General features: G+C 38.9%; 1 protein-coding gene across 1 annotated transcript; it reads left to right on the plus strand.

The window, feature by feature from the left end:
- Positions 1-1,035: 1,035 nt before the first annotated feature.
- dync1li1 (dynein, cytoplasmic 1, light intermediate chain 1) lies at positions 1,036-18,937 on the plus strand. The gene is made up of 13 exons (XM_088329056.1): positions 1,036-1,199; positions 1,410-1,483; positions 7,279-7,395; positions 7,536-7,766; positions 9,063-9,217; positions 10,351-10,444; positions 11,957-12,092; positions 12,217-12,328; positions 15,148-15,207; positions 15,286-15,330; positions 15,411-15,498; positions 16,172-16,294; positions 17,926-18,937. The coding sequence occupies exons 1-13, from the start codon at positions 1,102-1,104 to the stop codon at positions 18,042-18,044; spliced, it is 1,452 nt and encodes a 483-aa protein (XP_088185182.1). The 5' UTR covers positions 1,036-1,101; the 3' UTR covers positions 18,045-18,937.
- Positions 18,938-21,782: the final 2,845 nt, after the last annotated feature.

Raw genomic sequence — 21,782 nt, forward strand, 5'->3', positions numbered from 1 at the left:
CTTTTGACATGCAACAACTTTCTTTAAAGTACCATGAATAATGACTTTTTGTGGTAACTAGTTACTTTTACTTTAGGGTAATTCAGTTAGTAATTCTGTTACCTTTTTGAAGAAGTAGTGAATAACTATAACTGATGACTCTTTTAAGGTGCCCAACACTGGATATTACACAAATGCACAAATGAATTACAATAGATGTAGCAAATAGAATGTACAAAAACAGTCATTGTTAGACTAAAATGTGAGTCCGGATTATGAAACCTAAACGAAACTGAAATATTATAGTGGTTGAAATTTCCACTAAACAACACATCTCTGTCTAATTTTGTTATAGCAGGTTCTAATATAATAACGCTCGAGGCCACTACTGACTACAAAACAAAGCACAAGTGAAATAATGCTTGAATAATCACGACTTAAATAATGAAGAAATACATGAAGAAATTATGCAATCATGACTAACATTTCGGTATCACAACATGTTCAGTTAAGTCATGTTTTATTTGTAGAATCACAAGGAGTCTCAAAGGGCTGCACAAACCACAGACTTTTGCAAACTACAGAGTATTATGACACCATCCCCTGATCTAAAACCTACATGGGGGCAAGGAAAAACTCAAAAACCTCAGCATGAGAAAAATGAAGAAACCTTGAGAAGGGACCGCACATGTGGTAATCCCCCTTCCGTTTGACTTTTGACAACTAAGTTCTAAAATCCAATTCCTATTTCGATCTATTTACTGCAATAGTTTGCATATTTGGTTGGCCTTTGCCTTCTAAACATCATAGATTATTTCGGAGAAGCTTATGATGCGTAAAGGAGCTTTGTCTCATCAAATGATTTGGGTTTAAATTTGAGGCCACAAAAACACCAGACATATAAAAGATCAGAAAAATATCAGCAACACACAAATGCAATTTGGAGCTTCTCTAGATTGTGAGTATTACGGGCCAGCTTTGAGGGTGATGTCACAGAACATTTTGGATCAAGTGATCTCTCCTCATCTTTGTGCGGCGCGACCACGCCCCGGACAGTCAGTGCACCAGGCTAAAGCTAATGCTACATCCGGGCATTCGCCTCCGTTTACCAACCCTGCGAAGATGGCGACTCCTGGGAGGAGTGCATTATTATCCTCCACCTTAACTGGATCCAAGACCACGCTGGAGAACTCGGAGGAAGATGACGGCCAAAATTTATGGTGCGCGAGAGCCTAAATTGAAATGTCTTTATCCGATAGCTGAAATTATTTTAGCTTTGAGCTTCCTTTTGACAGCTAGCATTCCTGCTAACGTGGCTAGCTAGCATCAGTACCAGACAGGAGGCTGCTGACAGTGCAGCGAGCTAACCGATCTTAGCACGGTAGCAATGCAAAGAATGAATAATGAATGGGCTTTTTTCGTGTCCTCAGGTCGACTATCCTTAGTGAAGTGTCAACACATTCAAGATCAAAGCTCCCATCCGGGAAAAATGTCCTTGTTATGGGTGGGTACTGTGCCAGTGCTATCAAAATGTACAATGCAAACTGGTTAATTGTAATAGATTTCTTAATGGTACTGTTTGCTCACAAAGGTGCAATACCCTGCAAGTCATTGTAGCAAGCTTGTGGCCAACAGGTGAATCTGCAGAGGAAGCTACATCAAAATAATTAACACTGCATGGCTAATTTATTGCCTTGAATGGTCAAGAAGCAGTTTATAGATGTACGCTCACTGTAGTCAAGATGGCTATCAATCCAAACAGCAGAGCTGCATGGATTGACCTGAGTGGTTTTAGCAATGTCAATATGCAAAAGTATCAATGAGAAAAATAGCAAGTAAGGTTAAAAGAGAGCTCTAACTGTGTCAAAGTCAAAAGCATGTATGTATGGGTGCTTGAAATATTTTTTAAGTCAAGTCAAGTCATTTTTATTTGTATAGCCCTAAATCACGAAGAGTCTCAAAGGGCTTCACAGATTATTACACTATATTACACAGACTATTTTTCAGCCGACGAGAAGAGTAGGTTATTCATATGCTATGGAGTAGAAGTGAGTTTTAAGTTTAGATTTAAACATTTCCACTGAGGTTGCAGATCGGATCTCAGGGGGAAGAGCATTCCACAGCACCGGTGCCCGGATGGAGAACGCTCTCGAACCAGCAGAACACTTCTTTGCTCTTGGGATCACCAGAAGACCGGCACTCTCAGATCGTAGGCTTCGGACCGGGACATAGGGGCAAATCAGATCTGAAAGATAAGAGGGAGCAAGTCCATGTATGATTTTGTACAATACGAAGAGAACCTTGAAATCACATCTATGGCTAACTGGGAGCCAATGCAGGTTAGCCAAAATCGGTGTTATGTGATCGTACTTTTTTGTCCTAGTTAAAAGCCTCGCTGCGGCATTTTGTACCAGCTGAAGTGACTTGATTCTAGACTTCGGGAGACCAGAGAGTAGTGCATTACAGTAATCGAGACGGGAGGTGACAAACGCATGAATTATAATTTCCGCATCAGACTGAGACAGTATTGAACGGATTTTAGCAATGTTACGAAGATGGAAGAAAGCGGTTCTAGTAATTTTCTTTACATGCATTTCAAAGGATAGATCAGGGTCAAATATGACACCTAAATTTTTAACTGAGTCACTCTGTGTGATGTGACATTTGTCAATGTTCACAGCAGTTTTTGAGAATATATCACGGCATTTAGATGGACCAATGACTAACATTTCGGTCTTTTCAGAGTTAAGACGCAAGAAATTGAGTGACATCCACTTTTTTAGCTCAATGAGGCAGGCCTCCAAATTTCCACAGTTTAGTGTGTGAGATTCCTCCAACGGAAGATATAGTTGAGTGTCGTCTGCGTAGCAGTGGAAGCTGATATTGTACTTGCGAATAATATCACCTAATGGAAGCATGTAAATACTGAAAAGAAGGGGGCCAAGCACTGAACCCTGTGGAACACCGCAGGTAACATTAAAGGGCTCAGATGTCATTTCACCATATTTAACACAGTGCGTCCTATCTGAGAGGTAGGATCTGAACCACGAGAGGACGGTTCCTGAGAGACCAATCCATTTTTCCAACCGTTCTAGTAGGAAATTGTGGTGCACTGTGTCAAAAGCAGCACTAAGATCCAGCAGCAGCAAAAGTGATGAAGCGCCAGAATCCATTGCCAGTAGGAGATAATTTGTTACCTTGATCAGAGCTGTCTCAGTAGAGTGGTTAGCCCTGAATCCTGATTGCATGGATTCAAAAAGGTTATTCTCGGATATGAAAACATTTAGCTGCTGTGCCACTACTTTTTCAAGTACTTTACAGAGGAGAGGTAGGTTTGACACAGGTTTATAATTACTTAAGATTTCTGGATCACGGTTGGGTCGTTTCAGTGTGGGTTTAATAACGGCGGACTTAAAAGCTGCTGGAACTACACCTGAGGAGAGTGATATGTTTATAATATTTAGAACTGAAGGTCCAAGGACGCCAAAAAGACTTTTAATAAGTGAACCTGGGAGCGGGTCGAACTGGCAAGTTGTCGGTTTGGTTTTAAATGCTTTAATTTTAATGTAGTGTTTCCAGGATTGAAAAGTGCTTGAATTGTAGGTGCCTGTAAATGCTTGAAATTGTTGCCATGTTTCTCAACAAGTCTGCTTAAAAATCATGCAGACGATGATCTCTGGCTTAACTTTTCCATTTAATTACTTTGTCTTTTCCTCTTCCTCGTGATTAACTGCAGCTGGCATTAGTTTGTATGGCCAAGAAAGAGGACGGGTAAATATAAATGGTCTGCATTTATATAGCGCTATTCAAGTCAATGAAGACCTCCCAAAGCGCTTTACAATGTGCTTCACTTTCCTTTTACACACTAACTAACTGATAGCTTTGTCAGCCATGCAAGGCAACTACCTGCTATCGGGGGCATCAGGGCTTCAGTGTCTTGCCCAAGGACACTTCGACATATAACTCAGGGGAGCCGGGAATCGAACCTGTTGTCTCTTTATCGCAAGACGAGCGCTTTACCTTCTGAGCCAATGCTGCCCCAAGGTGCCTGCTACACTTAAACAGGCCACTAATCTATGTGTATTAGTGCAAGGATTGTGTATAGATTATAGACATTTACAGTTGCTTGCGAAACTATTTGGCCCCATTGAACTTTGTGACCTTTTGCCACATTTCAGACTTCAAGCATAAAGATATAAAACTTTCTTGTGAAGCATCAACAATAAGTGGGACACAATCATGAAGTGGAGCACACTTTATTGGATATTTTAAACTTTTTTTAACAAATGAAAACCGAAAATATAGGTGTGCAAAATTATTCAGCCCTTTTACTTTCAGTGCAGCGTACCCTGTCCAGAAGTTCAGTGAGGATCTCTGAATGATTCAATGTTAATCTAAATGACTAACGATGATAAATGGAATCCACCTGTGTGTAATGAAGTCTATGTATAAATGCACCTGCACTGTGAGTGTCAGAGGTCTGTTTAACGCGTAGAGAGCATCATGAAGAACGGGGAATACACCAGGCAGGTCCAGGATACTGTTGTGAAGAAGTTTTAAAGCTGGATTTGGATACAAAAAGATTTCCCAAGCTTTAAACATCTCAAGGAGCACAGTGCAAGCAATAATATTGAAAATGAAGGAGTATCAGACCACTGCAAATCTACCAAGATCGGGCCGTCCCCCTAAACCTTTAGCTCATACAAGGAGAAAACTGATCAGAGTCTCAGCCAAGAGGCCCATGATCACTCTGGATGAACTGCAGAGGTCTACAGCTGAGGTGGGACAATCTGTCCATAGGACAACTATCAGTTTTATACTGCAAAAATCTGGCCTTTGTGGAGTGGCGAGAGGGAAGCCATTTTTTAAAGATATCAAAAAAAGTGTTGTTTAAAGTTTGCCACAAGCCACCTGGTAGACACACCAAACATGTGGAAGAATGTGCCCTGGTCAGATGAGACCAAAATCGAACTTTGTGGCAACAACGCAAGATGTTATGTTTGGCGTAAAAGCGGCACAGCTCATCACCCTCAATACACCATCCCCACAGTCAAACATGGTGGTGGCAGCATCATGGTTTGGGCCTGCTTTTCTTCAGGGACAGAGAAGATGGTTGAAATTTATGGGAAGATGGATGGAGCCAAATACAGGACATGTCTGGAAAAAAACCTGATGGAAAAGACCTGAGACTGGGACGGAGATTTGTCTTCTAACAAGACAATGAAGCTACAATGGAAAACATAAAGCTACAATGGAATGGTTCACCAAAAAACATATCAAGGTGTTAGAATGGCCAAGTCAAAGTCCAGACCTCATTCCAATTGAGAATCTGTGGAAATAACTGAAAACTGCTGTTCACAAACGCTTTCCATCCAACCTCACTGAGCTTGAGCTGTTTTGCAAGGAGGAATGGGCAAAAATATCAGTTTCTCGATGTGCAAAACTGATGGCGACATACCCCAAGCGACTTGCAGCCGTAATCGCAGCAAAAGGTGGTGCTACAATGGGGCTGAATAATTTTGCACACCCACTTTTTCGTTTTTTATTTGTTAAAAAAGTTTAAAATATCCAATAAAGTGTGTTCCACTTCATGATTGTGTCCCACTTATTGTTGATGCTTCACAAGAAAGTTTTATATCTTTATGCTTGAAGTCTGAAATGTGGCAAAAGGTCACAAAGTTCAAGGGGGCCAAATAGTTTCGCAAGCCACTGTATTATTAGTCCATTAAATAAATTAAAGTAGCAATTCCCAGTGGTAAATTGTAATGGGAACAATTTTCTGCGATTGAAAATGTCATTTTTACACAACACCTATGTCGGGAGATATTTGTCTGGAAAACAAATATATTTGCAATTTACTCAATCTAAAAATCATATGTCTTGATAAATGCACACATAAGATTAAAAATCACACATGTTAATTGCAGATATATCTTTGGCTCTGCAAAATACATGATTCATACCAGATTTCTTTTTTTACTGGAGAAATGGGAAAATTAGCGTTGAAATTTTTTCTAAAGTGCTTAAATTTGGCCCTGAAAAGGTGAACAAATCCTGTCAAAAGGAAATGTCAAGTCTTAAAGTAAGATTAAACAAGTGCCAATTATTTTTTTTTAAATTCAATAAACTAAAACCCCACCTCTGCTGGTTCTCTGAATACTTGAGTTAGCTAGGAGTTGAAAATAACTATTTGTAGATTTATTTATTTATACCTATATAAGGGCACAAATGCACACATACTCAAAAGAACGTACTTTTATGAAAAATGATCTCAGGTGTAATACACTGAGCATGTAATAGAATGCCCTCCCTCCATTTTTAAATCAAATCAAAATAGAAAATATACAATCAATCAATATACAATAATTAATAGTTTCTCCAGTACTTTTTCAGGAAATAGGAAGATATGTTGATCAATACTTTTTTAAAGTAAAAGCAAATTGCCCTACTTTGTTCTGCCAAAATGATTTATTTTCAAGTAACCTCAAAAACAGTCATTAATTAATGAAAAAATACACCTTAACGTGTTGACTGACAAGTTGTAATGATGAAAGATATAATAAAAAAAAATCGATGCTATTTAGTATACAGTAATCCCTCGTTTTTTGCAGAGGTTCAGTTCCAAAAACATACTGCATAGGAGAAACTTTATTTTATTATTTGTAACATTCAATAACAAACCCAATTTACAAGCTCAAGTATGTGTTTCACAAACAAAAGAACTGTACTTTATAAAACAATTTTAAAAATAACTTCTGTAATGTTTTTAAGAAATTGTTTTTGTTTTCTTGCTTAAGTATGGGTTAAAGCCCTGATCCAATTTGTACTGATACTTTGCCGCCGTCATGCGGATGTTATAGAAAACTGTATTTACCTTCCGGTCCTGTCCCACAGTAATCATCTATTTTTCCATCATTATACATTTTTGAAATATTGCCACAGCCACTAGTGAGTTCCAAACACTCGCATGTGGCTCCAGAGCAAGTTAAGCTGGTGGAGAGGTCAAACTTTTTTGGCAATAGAAAGCGTCTTCCTCTGTTATGCCAATCAGAATGTAGAACACAATACACAATGAAAGTCCGCAATGTAGTGAAACCGCAATAAGTAAACCGGATATAGCAAAGGATTACTGAATATCAAAGCCAAAATCCTGATGATTTAGAAAATGTGTAATTAAAAGCACATCCAAATGATGAATCCATTGTAAAATAAAGTAGTTGTTGATATAATTTTATACCACATTACTTTTGAACCTCTAAACATAATATAACAAGAAAAAGTGTGCTCTTCTGCTCTTAGGGGAAGTCGGCTCGGGGAAAACCACCTTGGTTGCCAAGTTGCAAGGAGTTGAAGAGTACATGAAAGGGAGAGGTCTGGAATACCTCTACATCAGCGTCCACGACGACGACATAGACGGTACCTAACATTTCAGTCTTGATACAGTGCCTTACAAAAGCATTGGTCACCTAAGAACGTTTTGCTTCAAGAGGGGGGGGGTTAGCAGTACTTTTTGGGGGCACTGTACATCAAAAACAATGGTAATTATGTGCATTTAGATCACACGAGGTGCAATGCCTGGGTGTTGGACGGAGACTTGTACCACAAAGGTTTGCAGGGAGTGGCCGTACCGTTCGATGCCATCAGCAACACGTTACTGCTGATAACGGTGGACATGTCACGGCCGTGGAATGCGCTAGACTCGCTCCAGAAATGGGCAGCGGTTGCACGGGAACACGTCGATAAGCTGCGGGTCCCTCCGGAAACGCTGCGGGAGCTCGAGCACAGGCGTGAGTACAACACTGAATATATACGGTCATGAAAATCTCTCACCTTTAGGAGAAATTCACCTATTTGAAGTCAAAAAGTTTGACCTATGTGAACTGCATAGATCCGAGGAGAAAATGTTTTGAGGTGGGCAAGGGGATATTGTGAGATTTCCTAGAGTGAGATATCCTAGAGTGACTCAGGCATTGGTGGTGGTTTATTTGTATTAAAATCAGTGTAGTTCGCGTGAACAGGAATACTGTATTTATCATTGTGTAACGCGCATTTCATTTGATCTCATTATCAAACTATTTTTATTCACGGCAAATATGTTTGCCTGAAGAGGGATAGGCGCCACCAGGCTGTACTTGGCCAAGACACACCACAGGAAATGGTGCCCCTACAAACCCCAATGGTTAAGGGATCCAACCAGCCACAACAAACAAAGACTCATATTAGAGAATGGAGAAAACAGAAGATTGAAAGATGTAAAGCACGACGAGGGAAACCACTCGTTGTTGTATCTGATTATGAATTGGACTTTGAAGGACATTCAATAAATATATTGTACATTTTGTATTGGAATTGTGTTCATGGGTCAGGAACATGTATAAAATGACAATAATGTACTTTTTATATCTTTTAAGTATTACCAATATTATTTTGTTTTTATACTACTTACAGTATAGAGCTTTAATCAATTTTTTTGAACAGTAATATTATATAAACATACTTACATTTACATTTTGTATTGTTTTCATTACATCCATCCATCCATTATCTTCACCTCTTATCCTCAGTAGGATCGCGGGGGTGCTGGAGCCCATCCCAGCTATCTTCAGGCAGTGGGCAGGGGACACCCTGAACTGGTTGCCAGCCAGTCGCAGGCCACACAAAACAGACAATTCACTCTCTCATTCACACCTAGGGAAAATTTGGACTGGTAGTTTTTAAATTGTTATTAAAATTACAATCATTTTTTTATTGATATTCTTTTTTTGAGGGGTCTCCAACCTTTTTCAAGCCGAGAGCTACGTTTTGTTAACGCAAAAGGCACCCAGTTTGATGAGCATTTCTACATAAACTACTTCGCGTGATATTACTTTGTTGTAACCCTGTTTTAATTATTTGAAGTAGGGTTTAATAGTATTTTACTAGAAAATCAGCACTGGTGAGCTGTTTTCAAACGGTCTGCAGGCACTTTAGCCTATCTTGGGGGTCACCACGTTAGAGACCCCTGCTTTATTTGGTTATTAAATTATTTTCATAGGGTTTAATTATTTATCTTCACTGTCTTGATGAATGTTGTCTGTGTGCAGTTGTAAAACAGTTTCAGGAATACACAGAGCCTGGTAGCGGTGAGGACGGGACCCCACAGAGGAGAGCCGATGAGGAAGAAAGTGTGCTGCTACCATTAGGAGACAACACACTCACGCACAATCTGGGCATTCCAATGGTAGTCGTCTGCACTAAGGTACGCCCGTTAACCAACTATCAATCACATTTATCCAGTCAGTAATGACACACAGTGCAGACCGGTGTGTTTGGTTATTTATAGTGCCTAGCGAAAGTATCGGCCCGCCCCAAGAACCTTTTGTACATATTGTTTGCTTCACTTAAAGCTAAAAAACTGACAATGTTTTCTAAGAATCAACAACATGTGAGACACAATCCGGAATTTGAAGCAAATTATTTCAACATTTTATACTACATTTTGCTACGAAAAAAACTGAGAAGGCCCCCATGTTCTCTCAGCCAACTGACTGCAGAAGTTCCCTGATGACTTCCTACTAATCCAATGACATCCTAAATGATTAACAATGACAGAGTGCATTAAGTCTCACTTTAAATGCACCCGCTCTGTGATGGGATCATAGATCTGTGAAAGGATACACTGGAGAAAAGACAGCATTGGAAGACCTAAGATCACAACGGGCAGGCCTCAGATTCAGTTGTGGAACTGTTCAAAGCAGGAATGGGATGTAAGACGATTTCACAACATTTGCACATCTCCCTGATCAATGTGCAAGCAATAATATGAAAACCTACCAAGACCTGGCCATCTCTCTAAACCTTCAGCCCATACAAGGTACTTATTAGAAAGGTAACCAAGAGGCCCATGATTACATTGGATGACCTTTAGGCATACTCAGCTGAGGTGGGACAATCTGTGCATCAGACAATTTTTAGTCTTACATTGCATAAATCTGCTCTTTATGAAAGAGTGGCATAAAGAAAGACCTTTGTGAAAGATAAAAAGGCTTGTTTGGCATTTGCAAGAAGCCACATGGGAGACACAAATAACATGTTTAATAAGGTGCTCTGGTCAGATGACACCAAAATTAAACTTTGGCCTGAATGCAAAGCGTTATGTTTGGTGTAAGAGTAACACTGCAGATCAACTTGGAAACACCATCCCCGCTGTTAAACATGGTGTTGACAGCATCATGCCCTGGGGTTGTTTTTCTTCAGCAGGGACTGGGAAGCTTGTTAGAGTTTATAGGAAGATGGCTGGAGCCAAATACAGGGCGATTTTTTGCAAGGCACTAGTAACATGGTAAAAATATGTGAATCCCTGTGTTTATTGTGTGCATGCTTTCTTCACAGTGCGACGCCATCAGCACTTTGGAGAAGGAGCATGACTACAGAGACGAGCACATGGACTTTATCCAGTCCCACATCAGACAGTTCTGTTTACAATGTATCCTTAATTCCTTTAAGATAAAGAAAATGTTTTTTTTACTGCAACCATTTAATACCAATATCATTTAAAGACATTTTTCAGAGTCCAACCGTTCATTACGTTTTGATAAGTCTTTTTTGGCAGAAAATGGGTGCTACAAAGCACAAAGAATTCAAACTACGGAGACTCTAAGTGACCAAACCGCACCTTTTTCTTTCTTTATTTTGCCCAGCCTTTCACAAGGTAGCATCAAGATTGTGGATACTGTAATCACACCAGCTCTTTAGGTGAGCTTTCATCATGTAAAATAAATTCTAATGTAAAAGAACACATGTATTATGTAGCGCTTTCTGGTGGCAAAAGATACATTGATTTGAGCAATAAGAAAAAATACATGAGAATCATGTCTGTCTAGGTGTGCTGCTCTACTATTTGTTTTTTTATATTGATTTTGTTAGCACTTCAATGCTAGGTTCATTACCATGTCAATGCAGTGTTTTAACTAAGACATGATGTGAAGCACTCTATTTTTAAAAGGACAATGTGAATTACTTCGCACCTCCTCATGGTAAAGGACTTCCTTCATTAAACAATTTTATTTTTTTAATTCGATTACCAAACAAAGAACACCGAACCATCATTTAAATGTGCATCTTTTTTAATACTCGTAGATCAAGAAATTTGTCTTTACTACATAACATAAGACTTCCACTAGAGGAACCTGACAAGATTGTCAACCATCCTTCTGCTAAATGTACCACCAAAAACCCATAACCTTGTGTAAGGCTTGGCAAAAATCAATCTATCTACCTTGGTCATATCCCTCAAGAGGGGTGACCGACAGCAAGACAAACACATACAAAAACAAAGAAAATAAAAAGGTTAAAAAGTAGCAAAAAAAACACACAAAATGTTTTGGACCATGGCCAACCCAATTGCCCAAACAAGTTAGGCACCTCGGCACCTAAGTTGGTCATGCTTTCGTCCCTTCAGATGAAACGGGACACCAGAAAGCAGCCATGTCACTCGGGTCAGGGTGACACAACACACTCTTTTGTTCAACAGCAGGGCCCGACAGCTTTCACTGGTTTACCCCTGCCGCATCATACGGGTGCCCAGCCCATCCTTAAGAACGCGTCCACAATCCCACTATCCTTTCACAACAAGGCAAAATCAATGAGGGGAAAAATTGTGCGTTTTGGTCACTTTGTGTCTCCAAAGTTTGTATTCCTCCTTGTTCTTTTTAGCATTCGTTTTAGGTTGTGCTACATAGTACAGGGACATCCATGAGTCAAATATTACATTGTCCTTTTAAAAAAAATCCACTTTTATTTGATAGTTCATGTATTATTACTCATTACACCGTTTAATACATTATGTCCTTTTTAAGTGTATTTTCCAAGCAAAGCATTAACTCTCAAGCATTCATTTTGGTCCTTTATTTGATTGTGAAATTGACTGAGATTAATAGTCAAGCACCATAATTTTCCTCCTCTACATTGACAAAAACAACCTTAACTAAGGCGTAAGACGGAGCATCTCTCATTTACACATCAGTGAAGGAGATGAAAAACCTGGACGTTCTATATAAATATCTGGTCCACAGACTTTATGGCTTCCCATTCCACTGCCCCGCGCAGGTTGTGGAAAGAGACGCCGTCTTCATGTAAGTGTTGTGCTGTTATGTAATCCATATCCACATTTATCGGCCACTCGAGGTTGCGCTACTGTCTTACTCGTGATGGGTTTTATATAACAGTGAAGGAATAACGTCCTTTTCTACTCCTCAGTCCTTCAGGTTGGGACAACGAAAAGAAAATCGCAATTCTTCACGAAAACTTCCAGACTGTCAAGTCAGACGACGGGTTTGAGGATGTGATCGTCAAACCACCAGTCAGAAAGGTCGGCAAAATAAAAAACTTGCCGTGGGATTTGAAAATTACCTGCAGGTACCATATTTTACGGACTAGAAGTTGCTTCCGGGTCTAAGTTGCACCCGCCCAAAAAAATGCATAATTAGGACGGAAAAAACATATAGGTAGCACTGGAGTGTAAGTGACATTTTGGGGGGAAATGTATTTGATAAAATCTAACGCCCAAAACATGCATGTCATCTTGAAAGGTAATTTATAATAAAATAAAATGGAGAACAACAGGCTCAATAGGTGTATGGTATACAAACGTTACATGAGTGACATGCCCTATAATGTCGAGTCATGTTTATTTGTATAGCCCTTAATCATGAAGGGTCTCAATGGGCTGCTCTGACCACAGATTATTGCAAACTAAAGACTACTATTAAACCATCCCCTGTTCTAAAACCTAAAAGAGGGCAAGGAAAAACTCAAAAACCTTAATAAACACATTTTCAGACTACTATCAGGACACACTGTAGGAGGCGCAGCGCTAAGAAGCATATTTCACACAACATGCTTAGATGTATTGGTATGTTATTTACCGATTTCCCATGACTACTCTGATAAAACTATCCTCTTGGATGTAATTAATGACGTAACATATTATTCATATAACCCTAGAAGACGATGCGCCGCATCCTTCCGCTTCTACGTCACGGTCAAGGTTGAAAATACCAACATGGGCCGAGAGCGCCCTCTTGCAGTTTAGTGTGAAGATAACGTGGGAAATGATAATTCAACTCATGTTTATTTGTGACGCCCTTAATCACAGGGAGCCTCAAAGGGCTGCACAGACCACAGATTATTGCAAACCACAGACTGTTTTATTACCCCATCCCCTGATCTAAATCCTACATGAGGGCCAGGAAAAACTCAAAACCTGACCATGAGGAAAATGAGGAAATCTTGAGAAGGGACTGCACATGAGGTAATCCCCCTTCCAGGCTGACCAGGCTGCAATGGATGTTGCAATAGCAAATAATAAACAGATATTGTCAACAGGAAATATAGGTCATTCATAAGCTTTAGAGCAGAAGTATGTTTCAAGCCTAGATCTAAACAGATCCACTGAGGTTGCAGATCGATGTACCGTTTTAAAAAATTAAAACTCAATTATATAATAATGTGTTAATAATTTCTCACCGGAATACAAGTCGCATCTCCGGCCAAACTATGAAAAAACTGTGTCTTTTAGTACGGGAAATACGGTTTTCATTTTCCTTTTGTTAGGGAGTAATCGTCAATAAACAATTTAAAAGTGGGAACAAAATCATGTGTCGCTAATGCTAAGTACGAAAAAAGCTGTTTTTTTGGGTCCTCTAAAAGGGTCCGCAACTTTGCTTTTCTTTCGATCGGGACATATTGAGGGGGAGAATGGTAATCTAGTTGATGGTTGCCATTCGATGCTAAATATTTAAGCATCTAATGCCAGTATCATGGACCTGAAAGGGACAGTGTTTTTTTATTTGATCACCAGATGTGGTTGTTTTGTTTAGTGCAACCGAAAACAAGTGCTAAAAAGCACAAGGAAGAATACCAACTACCGAGATGCATTATTTGACTTATCAATTTTTGTTGTGAGGGTTTTGTTTTTTGGCTACCCGTAGCGACAACATGGCTGACAATGATGTCAGCTCTCTCTAGGTGATGCTCATGTAATGTAAAATTACACTCGAGTATTTTTTTTAAATCACTTTTATATAATAGCTCATGTAATTTGGGTGATTATTTAAATCAATATTGTATTTAATTGTGCGTTTATTACCACTAAGTGTTGAATAATACCCACTGACCATTAACTCATTCTGTACAATGATCAAAGATTCATTATTTATTAACTGCCATAGACGTCATTCCTCCATTTTCCATTTAGGTGATCTTGTTTCGAGTTAAACTGAGCTGGCTGAGTTAACTACGTACTAATGCTAGCATTCAGCCGTTAGCTACCTATGCCAGTGTCTTTGCCTTAATGCTTGGTTTACCTTGGGCTCTGATTTGAATACACACCGTAAATGTGTACATATTTACGTTTGGAATTCTTTGGCTAACCAATATGTCAATCCACATTTGAATCGGTCATTATTGATTTTTAAAGCTCGATTAGTCATGACAGATTTTTTTTCCCCAAAACAGGCCCTAATAGGTTGTTTCAGGCTAAGGACCCTAAAAAAGCTTGCAATTGGCAAAGAGCTGTGTCATTCAAAAGGTCAGAAGCTAACGGAATTATTGAAAATAATCTGACAACACTGTTTATTTTCGAAGGGGAGTAACGAAGCCAAACAGACAGATACAACGAAGATCGTCAAACAATGCAGGAATGCTTTTAAGCGTATTTTTATGTATCTGTCAGTATTCTCCTCTGTTTCGGAGTAAATATTATACATGGTTGGATTCACTGGACTTTCGTGAATGTAACCACACCATATTAGCGGGGAATTGTATCACGAGCTGACACGCAGAAGACGTTATTGGTAATCTATGCCGGCTTTTAAGTTTACGGGTATATTGTTTCAGACTGACATTGATGTTTCTGTGATGAGTACATTTTGAAGTTTCAGCTTTCCAATGCTATGTGGCATGACGTTTTTCAGTGACTTGGACATTGTGAAGACACAACTTTGTTTGCCAACGGCCCGCCGGCAGAACGTTATAGGGTTAAATTAAAATTCATTATTTAATAAAATCATTCTTTATCTATTTTTCATGTCGCTCAGCCTTAATTTAGATCAAGGTGTCCTTGTCTTAGAATATTACACTAACCTTATAAGGAAGTCAGGCCTCATAATTCTGTATGTGGTCTATCAGATCGTCCATGAGAAGGAGATTCAGGCAGAAGATGACCAAGTGTTCCTGGTAAAATTGCAAGTAAGCAAACTATTTAATTGTGTGTTTTTCAAATTGAATTGATTTCTATGTATATATATTTTTTTCCTTTTTCAATAGTCTCTGCTCGCCAAACAGCCTGCTGTATCAGTAGGACGGCCGGTGGTAAGATAACTTCTTCAAGTCATAGAATCGACCCACAAAACAAATTTTGCGTCTCATATCAAAATGGATTATGTCCACAGGACACGACAACCCGAGCGCCCACCGGATCACCGCGAACGAGCAACCGTTCAGCAGCTGCCAACGTCGCCAACGCCATGCCACAGTCAGGTACAGTGCCTTGCAAAAGTATTGGCCCACCAAAACCTTTTGACAATGCCATGTTACAGGCTTCAAACTTATAGATTAAAAAAAAACTACACCGTTTTATCAGAATCAACTAAATGTGAGACACAATTCTGAAAAGAAAACAAATGTATTCAACATTTTTGTATTGTGCTAACATGAAAAAAATTAAAAAGTAGGTGTTGCAAAAATATTACCCCCTGTTCTCAGAGCTCAGCCAACAGACTCCAAATGTTTCTTGACTGCTTCTGAATGATCCAATGTCGACCTAAATGACAAACACAGTTCACTAATATGTCATGAAGTCTTAGTTAAAATGCACCTGCTCTGTGATGGGCTCAGAGGTCTGTGAAAGGAAAAACTGCAGAACAGACGGCATTATGAATACCAAACACACTAGGCAGGTCCGGGATGAAGTTAAATATGATACAAAATGTTAAAATACTTTGGTTCCATTTCACTATTGGGTCTTGCATATTGCTGATTTTTAGAAGAATATATATATATATATATATATATATTCATCTTTAAGCTTAAAGTCTAAAATGTGGCAATATCGCAAAAAGTTCTTGGCACCTTTGCTAGGCACTGTAGACGACGAACGTTTCGCAATTTCTTTTTACTCAGGATAATATCTTTTTTTTTTTTTTTACTGCAGGGCAAACCAGTGAAGGGGCTTTGGCCAATTTCTTCAACAGTCTACTAACAAAGAAACAGGGGACGGGAGGAACTGTTTCGCCAGGAGGCGGGAATAACACTCCAGGGACAGTACGCAAATCAGGTGAGGTTTTTGTCATCTTTTATATACATAAAAGAAAGCATCTGGTCCTCCCACTATCTTCTACCATTACTCATCCATGATAACTTTTCACTTTTCTATTCAAATATTTTTATTCCACAATTTATGTTCTTGAATCTTTCACACTGTTCTTTTTTACCACACTCATCATTTTTGCTGTGGAACCTCACTTGTTAACATCACTCACATGTGTGTATGTGCGTGCCCCAGTCCGAGGATGTTGGCCCCGATAAGGTGTGTGCGAGCAAGACGCCCTAGAATTGTTCCTTGCCCGTGTAAACATGTTTTTTCCTCCCTGAATACCCCTTGCTGGAACTTTGATCGTCATCAAGCATGAAGGAACTGACAGCGACCGTGCCCATTTCGTGAGCGGTGTGCATTGCAGGCAGTATTTGCATATACCTGAATAAAACACTTTAATGTATAGTCGTAAAGGAAGGTAGGTGTGAAACGGAGGCAACATTTTTTAGGCCTAGGGTCACCAACAGTTTTGAAACTAACATTAACTGTGTATACTCTCTATAGGGCTACATCTCAACTGCTTTAGAATAACCACATACTAAAAGGGATGCGTTCCCAAAATATTATTCAAATATGTACCTAAACTATGATGAACATCTAAATGTGTGGATAATAAAGATGAAAATACTATTAATAAAGAGAAGAACAATCAATTTTAAATAAATGACTGTACCTTTTAAACAGTGTTTTAATGGTAGACACTCGTACATCATTTCGTATTTGGCAATTATTTCCTTGTTTTCAACTTTTGTTTCCCCTTATAGTCGTACATGGTCTGCGTTTATATAGCGCTTTTTATGTCACTAAAGAGCTTTTTAATGTGCTTCACACTTACCCACACACTCACACATCGATATCGCTTGTTTTCTTGGTACCCATTACTATGGGCAAAAAAAGAGGCAATAAAACTCATGAAATCACAATAAAATGATATTCAGTCCATCTCAAACACAAAGAGAGGACACATTCTTGGGCTATTTGGTGGCTATGCCTGTCTTACACCCACTTGTGTTCCTGATTTGAATATTGTATTTTATAGTTCTAACGACCTACAAAACAATCCTTGTTACAAATCACTACAAATGGTTACCAGTTAGTATGTTATTACTAAGTTCTTTTGTCATCTACCATGTAATATGCTGGTATATACATTACTTCCTTGTTACTTAATATCTGCAAAGGGGTAAAACTTTATGGATTTCTTAAATGACAAATTAACTGTTATTGCTATGTCACTACAATGTTATTACTAGGTTGTTCTGCCGTCTTCCTTGTTGGTGACCCTCTTTTTAGGGCATGTTGCATTGCCTTTGTACGTTTACTTGCACAACTCATGTTACACATGATTCCACTTATGGCTGGTTGACACATGAAATACAATCAGGCTTACATTTATCTAACCAGCCTTATTGTAAACATGTGTGAATGTGTCCCCTACCCTGCAGCCTTATGACTTGGATGTATTTTGTTAATGTTTGCACTGGTTGAAAATGCAATTTTGCATGATTGAGAGAAGCAAGACATGATTCCCACCCAAAAAAATTTTTTTTTTTTTTTTTTTAAATTTCTGTTTGTTTTTGTTTTTGTCATAGGTTCAAAACTAGGCTTGGGCGATGTGCAGGCAGAGCTAGACCGCATATCCAACCGAGAGACTGACTTGGACTTGCCCAACGCCAATGAGACCCCGGCAGCCGACGGCCAAGACACATGAAGACCAACAAACTCTGAGCACCCTGGTCGACTTTTTCACCTCCTCTTTTGCCCTCTGCTCTGAAACGAGGAGGGGAAAAGAAAAGGTGGACATGTAGTTTTTTCTACCCGTTACTTTTCAACCCTCCACATGAAAACTCGTCTTTTCCTCTTTATACCTTCTTCTAAAAACCAACTTGACCCCCCCGTCTTACTCGGGTGTTAAACTTTGAAGGAAGAATGTGTCACTGTAAATTCAAGAATGGGGATCTGAGGTCTGGGACCAGGTTTAGGGAGAAGTTTGAAAATACTCAAGACTGATAGTGAAGCTGTTTATCCATCCATTAATTGTGATGGTCTCGTTAGTTTTTTTATTTTTGATCATAGAAAGATGTCGAGGGAACTGTACTTAGATGATAGGGTTGTTTTGGCCAGTGATTTAGGAAGCAGCAGCAGCACGTGAGAACAAAATCAATGCTTGAAAAAAGTGTGTTTTTTAAATAAGGGAATAATTTATGTGTGTGTGAATGTGCGTACATGAGAGAGTGGAATGAATGAAAGACATATGTGCAACCTATTGTAAGTCAGAAGTTGTATTCACAAACCAAAAAAGAACTATGCTCTACACTCATTGAAATACATTGAAGGACTAACATGGGCAAAAGAATTATGTATGTTCGACCTCAGTTTAGCATGGCACACTTCGAAATTCGACCCAACTCCCTTCATGATAGTTACACAGAAACGGTAAAAGGCAACTGAGATTTAGCTGTACGGAACGACGAGCTAGTGACTCTCATCAAGAATGTACAGTCATCGTCTTGCTGATCGGTCCTGTTATTTCAAAGCTCTGTGTTGGCGTTTGTATAATCAGATCTGTTAAGCAATGAAATAAAGGTATTTATTCGGAGTCGACCGGTGGGTGCTTTTGTGTTGTATCATTAGGTTTGTTTGAAGCCAATGAATAAATAATGAATTGGAAAAGATGTGAATACAATACCCAACACACATTTCAATACTATGTGCATATTTGTTTTTTTTGGGGAGTTGTGTGAGAATTGTTCGAATATTAAAATGTGTCGCTGCTTATAATATTGGAGTTTTCCAGTAATATTGTTTGCATATTTTCAAATCATCACAATGAGTTCCTCATATAGTGGAAATCTATGAATCTTAAGAGTATCCATTAATTGTATTCAAATATAATTATTCTGGTTTTATATACACACTATGTCTATTTAGTTGTCCTACAATCCAGGGTTTGTACGGGTCCTTGGAATACTTGAAAATGCTTGAATTTTAATGTGTTTGCAGGGATTGAAAAGTGCTTGAAATGGTGACGTTTCTCAACAAGTGTGCTTAAAAATGGCGCCGACTGCTCTCTGGTGGCTTCGCCTTGCCTTTGCATTTATTTTATTTATTATAGCACTATAAATGTGTAGTGCAAGGATTACATAATAATTATGGACATTTTACTATTGATTGATTGATTATTGCTCCAGCGAAGGTCGGGAGGTCCCGTCCCTGTGCGTTGAGCCATGCTATAAAAAGGCAACATTTCTAATGTGAAACATATTGTTCAGATTTGGGGCGGCAGTAGCTCAGGAGGTCGCTCGTCTTGGGATCAAGGGATCCCTGTTCGAATCCCGGCTCGTCCGTGTTACATGTCGAAGTGTCCTTGGGTAAGACACTGAACCCTAATACCCCCAATAAGCAGGTTAGCGCCTTACATGGCTGCAAGGCCGCTATTGGGAAATGTGGAGCACATTGTAAAGCGCTTTGGGAGGTCATTGACTTGAAAAGCGCTATATAAATGCAGATCATTTCATTCACGAATATATATATGTGATTTACTCAAGATCTGAAACTCATGTTATGATTAAGCACAAGCAAGATTAAAAATCCCGTATGTTAATCACATATTTTGGATCTGCAAATTATGAGATTCACACCGTTTTTCTTTTAACGGTACTGGAGAAATGGGAAAACTTGCTTTGAAAGCCCGTAAAAAGTGCTTGAATTTGGCCACGAAAAAGCAGTACGAACTCTGAAGATCTACATTGTTCTAAGTCGGTGGTTCTTGACCTGGGTTTGATCAAATCCTAGGGGTTCATGTAGTCCGTCTAAGAGCTTCAATGTGGCCTCTCCCGAGAACGTGGTCAAAATAATATGTGCAATATAACTTTGCAAACTTTCCCCTTCTTGACAACTGTCAGTAAGATTTGAGAGGTGTCTGGAATTGGTGAGATTTCTGTACTCGTGGAACTCAAACAAGGAACTGCCAAGTACTTAAATAAGCTTGCAATGTCTTTTAAGCGATACTTTCTTGCACAAGACTCATATCCAGCATAGTTGGGACAGCCATTCACTTTTAATGATGAGGCAGCAAAGGTCACTTTAAAAAAATCATTGAAATTCAGCAGGACCAGGTTCAAAAGCAACTCTTCAGAACAATGGTCCCAATGTTTTGGTATCAACAAAGGGAAAAGTATCTGATTATTGCCAAGATATTTTCACAAGAAATCTTTCTTTTTAGGATGCTGCACATAAAAACAACAAAAAGGAACACTTTGCTGTGAAAATGTCACGAGACTAGCACTTGACAAGTTAAAACCAAGCATACCTGAAATGTTCTCTCAAAGGCAACAGCAGAGGACAAATTGATTTGCTGTTCTGTGATCTATTGTGCACTATATTGTTTTTTTTCTGCATGAATTTTGTGCACCAGTAGATAAATTACTGTTTTGAATACTCTCTCTCTCTCATGTAATATACACACAAACTTGGGTTTGGTGAATGTGCATATGAAACTGGTGTGGGTCCAGAGGTTCAGAACCACTGTGATCTAATTTACTGTTGACAGGTCTTGAGTCTAATCGAACCTCCTGCAGGATTCGGACTGGATGAAGGACTGGTGGGAAGCTGGTGCTTTTGTTTTTTTTCCCACTAACTTCTGTGCTCCACGCCTTTGGTATATCATTTCATTTCAATAATTTACAAGATGAGATCAAACAATGTCCAACTATTCATGTGTTCAAATTTAAATACAAAAAAACCTTACTGGCGAAATACAGGGATGAAGAAAATGGTATATGAGTGAGACTGGAAATACTGCGTATAAAACTATGGTTAACTTGTTATTGTTGCTATTATTATATCATAACCGTTATTATATATGTTATTGTTATTATCATTGGTGCCACAGTGATATTTGGTAACTAGTGGCATTATGACGTCGATGGATGGATATTAAGATTAGTGTATAAAATATGTGATTATTGTCATTATTATAATTATTGATATGTGACCTATGTAATAAGTATATCCATGAGATGTTGTTATATTAGACAGAAGAGAAGAGGATTTGTAAAATGTATTTAATAGGGAAGATAAAGGGGTAGGGAAAATAAGCATCTGCTTCTGACTACCCCTTTTCGAACATGTTATGTGACATTATTGTGTTGTTGACTCATTGTTTTTGTCCTGTTTTTATTTTGATGTTCGAAATAAAGTTTTCATTCATTCATTCATTGTCAGCCATTTAGAAAGTACACTTGTAAAACCATTACAGCCTTGTTCTTTACCTAGAAGCCCAGAATATTCTGTTTTATTAAATTGATTTGCTTTATTGTCCCCTGCCCACTGCCCGAAGATAGCTGGGATGGGCTCCAACACAAGCCAGTCGCAGGGCACACAGAGACAGACAACTCACTCATTTGCACCTAGGGACAATTTGGACTTGCCAATTAACCTGATATGC

The sequence above is a fragment of the Urocampus carinirostris genome, chromosome 2 (assembly GCF_059441175.1).
Source record: "Urocampus carinirostris isolate Australia breed hairy pipefish chromosome 2, RoL_Ucar_1.0, whole genome shotgun sequence".
NCBI classification, from domain to species: Eukaryota; Metazoa; Chordata; class Actinopteri; order Syngnathiformes; family Syngnathidae; genus Urocampus; species Urocampus carinirostris.

Coding starts and splice junctions, on each gene's coding strand:
- dync1li1 (XM_088329056.1), top strand. CDS start 1,102: ATGGCGACTCCTGGGAGGAGTGCATTATTATCCTCCACCTTAACTGGA. Junction 1,200..1,409: donor GATGACGGCCAAAATTTATG/GTGCGCGAGAGC, acceptor TCGTGTCCTCAG/GTCGACTATCCTTAGTGAAG. Junction 12,093..12,216: donor GAAAGAGACGCCGTCTTCAT/GTAAGTGTTGTG, acceptor TCTACTCCTCAG/TCCTTCAGGTTGGGACAACG.